Source organism: Hyaena hyaena, unplaced genomic scaffold (genome assembly GCF_003009895.1).
Source record: "Hyaena hyaena isolate Hyena2069 unplaced genomic scaffold, ASM300989v1 scaffold_281, whole genome shotgun sequence".
Lineage (NCBI taxonomy): Eukaryota > Metazoa > Chordata > Mammalia > Carnivora > Hyaenidae > Hyaena > Hyaena hyaena.
The window spans coordinates 701,429-712,516 of NW_024080914.1; the positions used below are offsets into that span (position 1 = coordinate 701,429).

General features: G+C 44.8%; 1 protein-coding gene across 3 annotated transcripts in view; it reads left to right on the forward strand.

The window, feature by feature from the left end:
- Positions 1-6,957, forward strand: part of SLAMF6 (SLAM family member 6) — a 26,008-nt gene extending 19,051 nt beyond the window's left edge. The window contains exons 3-8 of one of the 3 annotated variants that reach the window (XM_039246389.1): positions 1,808-2,071; positions 2,503-2,625; positions 2,849-2,887; positions 3,921-4,000; positions 5,834-5,908; positions 6,252-6,957. In XM_039246389.1, coding sequence (XP_039102320.1) covers positions 1,808-2,071; positions 2,503-2,625; positions 2,849-2,887; positions 3,921-4,000; positions 5,834-5,908; positions 6,252-6,299 — 629 coding nt within the window. In that variant the 3' untranslated portion in view covers positions 6,300-6,957. The remainder of the gene's footprint in view (positions 1-1,807; positions 2,072-2,502; positions 2,626-2,848; positions 2,888-3,920; positions 4,001-5,833; positions 5,909-6,251) is intronic. The other 2 variants (XR_005530872.1, XM_039246390.1) reach the window with 2 other exon arrangements.
- Positions 6,958-11,088: the final 4,131 nt, after the last annotated feature.

Genomic DNA, 11,088 nt, shown 5'->3' on the forward strand with positions numbered 1-11,088 from the left:
AAATAAAATAAAATAAAATAAAATTAAAAAAAAAAAAAAAAAAAAAGAATAGACTGTAAGAGACAACAGTAGACACCAATGTACCAGACAATCCAAGCAAGAGATGCTGCTGCTTTGCACGAGGGTGGTAGTAGCAGACAGAAGCGGTTGGGTTCTGGATATACTTTGGAGGTAAAGACAGCAGGGTATCCTGATGTGGTGGCAGTAGCATGAGATGAAGAGGTAAGTCAGGAGAGGCTCTAGGGCTTTTGGCCTGAGTGACTGGAAAGGCGTGATTATCAACCAAGGTGTGGAAGGCTACAGACTGAGCAGGCTTGGGAGAGAAAACCAGGAATGCTTTTGAACATGTAGAGTTTAAGAGACACGTTATATCCAAGTGGAAATGTCAAGTAGGCAGTCTTATATTTATTAACTGAAAAAAGCTAACGAGAGATTTTTGAGGTCAGCCATAGACACAGGTTGAGGGAAATGTGACACTCATGCCAAATATTTGCCATTACTGTGCTGGACACTGTCTCATTTAATGCTCATGTTTACCTGAGAAGCTGATGCTGTTGCCTGGTTTTACATATAAGGAAACTGAGGCTTGGAGAGGTTTAAAAACGTCTCCATGGTCATGTAACCAGGAAATGACAAAACCATAAGTCTGACCAAGGTCTTCCTAACTCCAAATCCAACATTTTCCATTCCATGAAATCTCCTTCCTATCAAGATATGTCCCACCTCTACTCCATTAACTAAGCTTAGAGCATTCCTCAATATGTTCCCACCAGACAATTGGGGTCATTTAGTTTCTTACTGGGTCATCGTTACCCTCAGGCCAAGCTCAGCTCAGGGGCCTTTTCTGTACCCCTCCCACATCCCCACTGATTCACAGCTATAGACATTTTTTAAAAATATTTTTTAATGTTTATTTTTGAAAGAGAAAGACAGAGGACAAGTGGGGGAGGGGCAGAGAGAGAGAGAGAGGGGGAGACATAGAATGTGAAGCACCTCAGATCATGATCTGAGCTGAAGTCAGACCCTTAACCGACTGAGCCACCCAGATACCCCGCTACTAACATCTTAATAGCCAATATTTTCTGGTCTCTGCTCTTAGAAATTTCTCAAATGCCTGAATATATGGCATTTCTTGGCTCTCCAGAATTACTTGCTCATTCAGTTTCCTCACTTTCTCTTTCCCTAGTTTTTTGATCCCCAACATTTCCCATTTTGTCTTGCTGACATTCCACATCGGGGTCTCTGTCCTCACTGGAGCCAGCATCAGATACACTGAGGACTGGCATTCCGTCAGATTAGTGAGAAGTACAACTCCTCAACGACACTGAGCTTTTATCTTCCTCCCCAGCTAGGGAATTCTGATGGTGGAGAGAACAGGGCTCTTGAATCTGGTTTACTGGTTTCTGCCCTGGCTAAGGGAGAGTTGGCCCTCAGCTAAATTCCCAAATGTCTTCATACAAGGCCAATGTCCAAGACTAGAAAGGATGCCAGGGAGAAACTGGGGCCCAGAAAATAAATTGAGCAGTCCAGAATCATGCAACTAGTTGGTGACAGCCCTCGTGTGTCCCTACTCACTCCTCTCCCTGGCTACTCTGTCCCATGCTGATGTCCTCATCATTTTGTCACTCCACACCTTGATGCCATCAGTTAGGCAATACAAGTCAAATTATTTACAGAGTAGACAGACCATAACATACAGTAGAGTGTTGGCTGGAATACAGAAGCATTATGTGGTGGGAAGGGTATTTTTCACAGTGGCCTCAACCAAGCCATTTGGTCTTAGTCTGGGCCTTTTCTCTACGTTCAGGACGACTGAAGAACTTAGAAGTGGCCAACCACATGTGGCTGTCCAAGAATGGGACCTGTGAGATCCACCTGACCTGCTCTGTGGATAATATGAATGACAACAACTTATTAAGGTGGGAAGTCGCAGGAAACGTAACTATACATGAAGCAAACCTCACTCTGTCCTGGGACCCCAGGGAGTCCGGTGAAGAGGAGTACACCTGTGTAGCTGAGAATCCTGTCACCAAACTATCCTTCTCTGTCTCCACCTGGAGTCTTTGCAAAGGTAACAGTCTGTCTCGGGTCTCCCCGAGAGCCTTGAACAGCTCTGGGGTGGGGTGTGTCCCTTCTGCCCAAGGTCATTTCCCAAAACAGGGGCTCAGAGAGAGGCCACCAAATACTGCTGGGAGAGGACTAACACCTCCCACAGGTCCATGCCTCTCATTGTCTCCAGAGGCCTCTCCTCCCTCCCTCCCTCCCCCTGCTCCTCCAGCCCACTCGGAGCCCAGGGGCCAAGTACTTGGGAAGTCAGAACCGCTCCCCACACTGGCTCTACCAGGCTCCCATCCGGTCCGCCACATGGACTTCCACTCCCAGAGAGGCTGCCCAGAGCCAGAGCCCACTTAGCCCCCAAAGGTGGCCTAGAAGAGGCTCAGCAGAGACTCTGAGGGAAACACTCCCTGTGTCTCAAGCGTAACTTCTTTTTTCTTTTTTCAGATTTTTTGAATGAGAACAATAAATATACTGGATGGCTTATATTAGTGTTTGCAGTTATTTTCATATGTATGCTCACCTTGGGGTTATTTCTTTGGAGGAAGAAATACTGTTTGCGCAAGACAGGTAAAGGGAGGGAGGAAGGTCTACTGGGACAGTCCCTGGGATGTGACCACACACTTGCTAACTTTCTCCAGAAAATGCACGGCCAAGCCTCAAGGCCTGGCTGCCCTTCCCCTTCAGGTACCCCCACACCACATCCTCTAGAGACACCTGTGGGCGAGGGGGAGGGTGTGGGGGCCTCTTTACTACACTCACAAACTTCAATTTCCCTGATTTTATTTTTTAGGCATCTTTCACTTCTCTGCTCAGCAAACCCAGAGTTCTGGTGAGCTTGCAAACTCTTAGCTCCCAATCCTAAAACAGATGGGGAGAGCCTAATGGAGGAGGAAAGGGGCTGGTCAGAGGGCTGGGTAATGAGAGGAGGAAGTCAGAATGTCATTACTCAGGTAGACCAGATGGTGCCAGAGAGATGACCCGTAACTATGCATGTCTGTCCCTGAAGGATCCCAGGGATTGGATTAGGGGCATTCCCCACCCTGCTGATGAGAAACCAGGTACCAGTGAAAGGCTCACTGTCCATTATTCACCAGCATGTCCAGCACAGGGACAGGGTTAGAGTATCAAATGTCCAAAGACAAACTGCCTGACCCTGTCACTCTTTCAGTCAGGATTTGAACACTGAGTAGACCCAGTCCCAAAAGAAAATGTGATATAGAGACAGGAACACAGCTCTGGACTCAGACTGGCTGTGAGTCTCATTTCATGGGTAAGAGATACACGACGTTATGTGTAGAGGACGAACATGAGGTTCAGGGTTAGAGGGCAGACATCCGAGTTCCTGTTCCATCACTTCCTGTTTGACTTTGCACCAAGTTAATTGAACTTTCTGAGCCTCCATTTTCTTGTCAGTTATATTATATTATATTATATTATATTATATTATATTATATTACCATCCATAGTATAATCATCTGTAATATAATTTGGGAAATTTACTAATACTATATAAGTGACATAACCTGGCTCCATTAAGCTTGTCAATGAGGTTCTCTGGCCCTTGTAGAGGCAATGCTATTTGGTCCCAGGAGCTCACTGGCCCACATGTGAATCCAGAGGGAGACTCTGAAACTTTAGGATGCCTCAAGATCACTTGTCCCCAAGAGATGAGGCCATAAATAGAGAACATGGCTGAGAAGGTTCTAGTTCAACCCAAAACTTCAAAGACTGTAAAAAAAATGAATGAACCCTAAAGAAGGGCATTGCCTCAAACAACTGCCTCTTTGGGGCAGAAAAGTGCTGTGGAGTGAGCAGAGGTCCCGAGAGAGCAGGACACTGACTGTGCCTTCCTGTGTTAACAGCAGAGAACATGAGGAACTTAGAATATGTCTCCATCTCTTCGGGGAACACCGTGTATGCTCAGGTCACTCATCCAAACAGGGTGAGTCCCTTCAGCTTTATATTCCATCATTGGCATGATTTTTAGAGTCTTTATTCACAAACTTGTCACCACTATCATCTCATTAATCCAATGACACACACCATTGAAGAGCGGAGAGGCAGTGGCAGCAGCTACAGTGTTGGTGGGGGGGAACCTTGCCAGCCCCGAGGGCTCTCACCCCATGATGTGTTTGCTCATACCCTACTTCACATGGTCCTCTAACAGTGTGACTCATCAGCAAGTCTTGTCCCTTTACAGCTTAAACACAAACTGCCTGGAAGTGAAAATTATGTTTTTCTGTCTCTTCCTTAAGCACAAAGCCCAGTAAATACTTGCTGAATGGATCAGAGTTCAATTAAGTATGAGAGTTTCCAGAGCACACAATTGTGTAGCAGGGTGGGGGTTCTCACTCTGGATGGAGGGGAAATAAGGGAACTGAGAAACATTCTCTGAAGGGTGGAGGTGGGGCAAGTATTTGCAACAGTAGAAGACAGTAAAGGCATGAGCAGTCTTCAACCCTCCCCTCCCCTCTGCAACATAACAGATGGCCTTGGGCAGCCACCAGGAACTCCTCTGCCACACATCAGCAATTTCCCACCACCCCCAAAGTAAAACACCCACAGGTGGACCTTTCTAAATAACAGCATCCATCTTCTGAAAAGGAAGCCAAGATAACTCAGCATTCACTAACTGATGGAAGCAATGATCCAGCTAGAAATCATAGATTCCCCAAGCAAATGTCCCTTCACACAGCTCCTCATGGTCATTACAAGGTAGGCTCCTTAAAGGGAGGTAGCAAGAAGGGTATTCCCACTCATTCAAATGTTTCTACTGCCTTTCCAATTCTCTCTTGAAGACAAGATGAATCACCCTCAACAATCCCATAAACTAATCTCCAGCAAATTTGCTAACTTCGTCTTAAGAAAGAAAAAAATTGTACTTTGAAAAGTTTCACAGGTTTTCATAATGCCCTAAATATTTCTTAATTCGTTTTAAATGTCAAAACCCATGAGCACGGGGGACTTCTGCTGTTATTGCTGTATTTCACGTTCCAAGCAGAGCCATTCTTAAAATCAGGTGTTCCTCCCACTTATCAGTTCTCCAGGCTTGAGGAGAACCCAATGACATGATGACCGGGCAGTTTGAGTCACAGGGACTAAATGGAGCCGGCAATACCTCCAAGTGTAACTAGCGAAGAGCTAAGACAAAAGATACAATACTTTTATACATTTTGGCATAGAAGTCCATTCTTTTTTTTTTTAATATTTTTATTTTATTTCTAGGAGAGAGAGAGAGAGACAGCGTGAGCAGGGGAGGGTCAGAGAGAGAGGGAGACACAGACTCTGAAATTGGCTCTAGGCTCTGAGCTGGCAGTCAGCACAGAGCCCGACGCGGGGGCTCGAACCCACGAACCCTGAGATCATGACCTAAGCGAAAGTCGGACGCTTAACCGACTAAGCCACCCAGGCGCCCCTGGAAGCCCATTCTTAAGAGGGAGGAAGGACAGTAGAGTCAGATGCAGGAAAGAATGCTTCCTTTTCTTCACACCACCTGCCAATAAGGTTGACCTTCTGTCCCTCTCCGGCTCTTGAGTCCACCAGTTTGCTGGGGTGTTGTGCTTCTTGTGTGGTCCTCAGGAAATGTCACTAAGCTTTCTCTGGCTTGAGAGCTAGTGGTGCTTGGTCTCCAGCTCCTCTTGCCACACACACTCTTACCTTTTCCTCCTGAAGGATGTTGACATCATCACTCTGTGTCACATTGTCTTTCCTGAGAATATATCTATGCACAAATATGTCTTTGTGTGAGTCAAATGTATATGATTATTTTTTACAGGAAACAAATAACCCAACACTTATGAAAAGCACTGATTCCTCCACAATTTACTCCGTAATTCATCAGTTCAACGAGGTAAGCCCATGGTCATCCCCTCTTCTCACAGCTTATCTCTCTCCTCACACTTATAACTTTTCAAGTGAAGTAAAAGTAAAGGGGCTACATGATAGATGCACAAATACCAGGACATCACCAAAACATAACCAACAGGTTCTCTTATATTGGGATTGCCACCCATCACTGAGTTTTCAACCTACCTGAATTTAAATTGTTTAAATTAAATTTTTAATTCAGTTTTGCCTTAGCTCAGTGTCCGTATCTGTCAGTTAGTGCTCTCCAAACCTCCTCATTAGCCACGAGAGGTAGTATGAGACTCTGGTCCCTATTAACCTGCTTTATTTTCCTTTTTTTCCATTAGAATAAACCCATTTCTCCCAGGACAACTGCCCTTGGCAATGTCATCTAAATTGCTGAGAAGTCTCAGAAGGAATTCAGGAATGACACAGTTTCTCCTGATCCCACGGGAGAGAACAAACACAGCTTGGTTTCTGCCTGGAGAACTTGAATATCTAGGATTATCACTTCCAGTTCTTAGGACTAGAACCTGTTCACCTACGTCAAACATCTAAGGAATAACATCATTTCCAACATGGGATCCAAATAACGTTTTCTAATCTGCTCCAGGCCAAAGCCTGCTTCAGCGAACAAGCCTAGACATTGACCTTCTCTTTGGCAACTGATGGTGTTGTGGTTGACAGGGAGTTATAATTCAGAAGACAACAAATTCTCTCCCTTCCAAGAGCAGCAGAACTTGATTTGCTGGGAGAGAGTACTGCTTGTTGGTTACGTATGCTGCTTCTGGAATTAGATGGACCCATTCCCAAATCCTCATACATCATTTCCTAGACATACCTCCTGGGACAAGGTCTGGAACCTCTTGAGCTCTGGTCTCCTAGACTGAAAAATGGGGATCAGCCTGTTACTCAAACCAGGAACTGGAGTTATCCTTGACTTCAGCCATTTTATCTCCAGGCCCTTTGAACTCTACCTCCAAATATATATGTTAGATCAAACCACTTCTTTCCAAACCTTTTTTTTTCTTTAGAAAATTTTTTTAATGTTTTTTATTTATTTCAGAAAGAGAGAGAGAGAGAAAGCATGAACAGGGAAGGGTCAGAGAGAGAGGGAGACACAGAATCCGAAGCAGGCTCCAGGCTCTGAGCTGTCAGCACAGAGCCTAACGCAGGGCTTGAACCCACGAACCGTGAGATCATGACCTGAGCCAAAGTCGGCCACTTAACCGACTGAGCCACCCAGGTGCCCCACTTCTTTCCAAACCTTTAACCTCCATCCTACATTAACCCACCATCATCTCCAACCTGGGGACTACAGTAAACTCCAAAGAAATTTCCCCAACTTTTGCTCTTATCTCACTCCAGTCCATTCTCCACAAGACAGTTGGAGTAATATTTTTAATATGAATCAGACCCTTCACTTGTCTGCTTAAAATTAACCCTGCAAGACTTCCCAGTCACTCAGAAAGAAACTGAGTTTCCGTGGCTCTGTATGGCCTGGCCCATCTGCAACCTCGGCCATCAGTAGTCACCCTTCTCTCTTGGATTTGGCCTGATTCTCTATCAGCTCCTTGGAGGAGTTTACCCACATCTGCCTCAAGATCCTTCTCTGCCTGCCTGCTTCCTCCTTATTCTATAGATGTCAGTGCATATATGTCACTCTCCAAGAGAGACCTTCAGACCACTCTCCCTGAAGTGGATCCCCCTGTTACTCTGTCACACCTTCCATGTCATCTATTACATGCCATTGAATGTTTATTTATATTTAACGTCTCTTTCTCCTACTATTTTGTACGCTGTCCAGGAGCAGGGACCATGATGATTTTATCTCTGTATCCTGAGCACCTAGCACACTAATTAGCACATAGGAAATGTTCAACAAGGACTCCTGGGTGGCTTGGTTGGTTAAGTGACTGACTTCGGCTCAGGTCATGATCTCATGGTTTGTGAGTTCGAGCCCCGCATCTGGCTCTGTACTGACAGCTTGGAGCTTGGAGATGACTTCTCTCCCTGCCCCACTCCTGCACCCTGCTGGTGCTCTCTCTGTCTCTCAAAAATAAATAAATGGTGAGGCACCTGGGTGGCTCAGTCTGTTAAGCATCTGACTTCAGCTCAGGTCATGATCTCACAGTCAGTGGGTTCGAGCCCTGCATCGGGCTCTGTGCTAACAGCTCAGAGCCTGGAGCCTGCTTCAGACTCTGTGTCTCCCTCTCTCTCTGCCCCTCCCCCGCTCGCTCTGTCTCTGTCTCTAAAAATAAAATAGAGACATATAAAAATAAATAAATAAATACATACATACATACATAAATACATAAATGCTGACAACAATGTTCAACAGATACTTTTTAAATAAATAAATGAAGATGTAGTGGAGTTCTGGAAGAATTAAAGACAACGTGGCTACAGCCCTTAGTGTATTGAAAGAGATCAATAAATATGAGAGTCACTGTTTTGCTATTACTGTCCCTGCGTCCTCCTGAACTCTTAGAGTCTCCTCATAAACCCTCAGCACAAGAAAGGAGAAAGGCTATATTTTCTGGGGCCCGGTTCCACATCATTCCCAAATTTTCTACTCTGCTCAACTTTTAAAACTTCACTTTTTTTTTTTATCCCCAGGGAAGAATTCTCTCATGTTTCTGTGTGTTTAAGATCTTTTAAAAAATGTTTTTCTACAACACTTTATTGATGTGTGATTGACATACAAAAAGCTGTACGTACTTAATGGCACACAACTTGATGAGTTTGGAGATAAGTATGCATTTGTGAAACTGTGACCACAGTCAGCACTATAAACATATCTGGCATCATCAGAAGTTTCCTCTAGCCTCTTTTATTTTTATGTTTTAGGTTTTGATGTGATGAGAACACTTAACATAAGACCTACCCTATTAGAAATATTTTAAGTATGATATTGCTAATTATAGGCACTAGGATGTACAGTGGATCTCTCTGGGACTCATTCCTGATGCATAACTGAAATTTTACACCCTTTCTCCCAACTGTGCAGAGCCACGCTAAGTGCTGAGTCACCAGGTCCATTTTCCTCAAAGCAGCACACAGATGTGTCAGGATAATGGGTGCAAACTCCTACCTCTCCTTCCCTGGTGAAGGAGCAATCCGGGGGTAATGTGCTTTCTCCTGATCCTGCAGAGCCAAAGCCAGCTGCTGGGATCTAGGCTGGCTGCCGCGAACTGTGTGTATGTGAGCATTGTACTTGCAGGGTCCACGCGTGAGGTGCCCTGTGGGGGCCCCTATGGGGGACCACCTGCATGGCTGTATGTGAGCCGGCTGTGGGATTCCACTGGGGGGCCAGCTGACTGGCAGGGCCCATAGACTGGTTTTTGAGATCCACATGTCAGTTGCCACGAGCCCCAGCCCCTTTGCTTTGTTCTTAGCTGCCCCTCAATGAGACAGAAATGCAATGTCCCTACGCATTCTGGGGGACAGAAGCAAGCCTCTCAGGCCCATTGGGAAAGGCTGGGGGAGCAGGACACTCATTTCACTGTATTTCCTATGGGAGGAATGGACTGAGGGAGTCTCTCTAAGCACTGAGCGGCGCCAGCTTGGGGTGATGTGAGTAAAGTGAAATTGTTCCCACCCTTTGCAACGTGGCTGTTCTCAGATTCTGTGCTCCACTGACACACTAGGACCTCTCAATGGGACCCTGAAGCTCTTATGAAACTACATTTGTCCAGGAATGGCTGTTAAATCGGGGTCCTGTGGGAGGACACGGGGTGAGCTCTGTATCCACCCTCTAGCTGCTGTGATTCTACTACACTGTTTTTCAACGTGTTTTCTTCTGATCACAAAAATAATAGGGGTGCCTGGGTGGCTTAGTCGGTTAAGCGTCCAACTTTCGCTTAGGTCATGATCTCGCGGTTCGTGGGTTCGAGCCCCGCGTCGGGCTCTGTGCTGATGGCCAGCTCAGAGCCTGGAGCCTATTTCAGAGTCTGTATCTCCCTCTCTCTCTGACCCACCCCTGCTCATGCTGTCTCTTTCTCTCTCTCTCTCCTAGAAATAAATAAAAAAATAATAATAAATACGTGCTCATTATAAATAATTCAAACATTCCACAAACAGAAATTCTGTACAATCCCCAACATAACTACCACAAATGGTCCCCTATTAAAGGTATAACTTTTTCACCAAAATGAAATATTTTTCAGAATTTTTTTTTTTTTTTTTTTTGCTTAAGAATATCTCTTCAGGGGTGCTTGGCTGGCTCAGGTGTTAGAGTATGAAACTCTGTTTTAATGTTTATTTATTTATTTTGAGAGAGAGAGAGGGAGAAGAGAGAGAGAATCCCAACCAGGCTCTGTGCCGACAACACGCAAAGACAGAGACCCAGGTGAAGCTCGATCTCACAAACTCTGAGATCGTGGCCTGAGCCAAAATCAAGAGTCGGATGCTTCCCCGACTCAGCCACCCAGGTGCTCCTAGTATGCAATTCTTGATCTTGGGGTTGCGGGTTCGAGCCCCACACTGGGTGTAAAGATTACTTAAAAAAATATTATTTAAAGAAAGACTATCTCTTAAACAACTCTCCAATGTCAGAATATGTAGTTATGCTACTTTTTTTTTGCTTTTGATTAATTTTTATTAGTTTTATCTATAAGTAGTTCATATAGAGCTTTAAAATGCATATAAGAACTGGGGCGGCTGGGTGGTGCAGTTGGTTAGGCATCTGACTCTTGATCTCAGCTCAGGTCATGATCTCACACATTGTGAGTTCGAGCTCTACATCGGTCTCTGTGCTGATGGTGTAGAGCCTGCTTGGGACTCTGTCTCTCCTTCTCTTTGCCCCTCCCCTGCTTGTGTGCTCGCTCGCTCTCAAAATAAATAAATAAACTTAAATTTTTTAAATGCATGTAACAACTAACTGCGGTCTCTCGCTTTATGTGTGCCTCTCCCATACTGCCCCTTCTACACACACACACACACACACACACCACATTATCTATTGACTTTTTATCTGTTTATATTCATTCTTTACTTTCCCCATCCTCCGAATATGAAGACATCTCAATTTTGGCTAAACACATATTCAGATGCTTTCATCATTATAACTGTAAAATACTGTTAATTGCTGAGCCAAGAAGTAACTATGATTACATTTCCCTTCTTGTATAATTTTTAGTTTTTTAGAGTTAATTGCCTCATTTTCCTCTTTGCTTTGTTTTC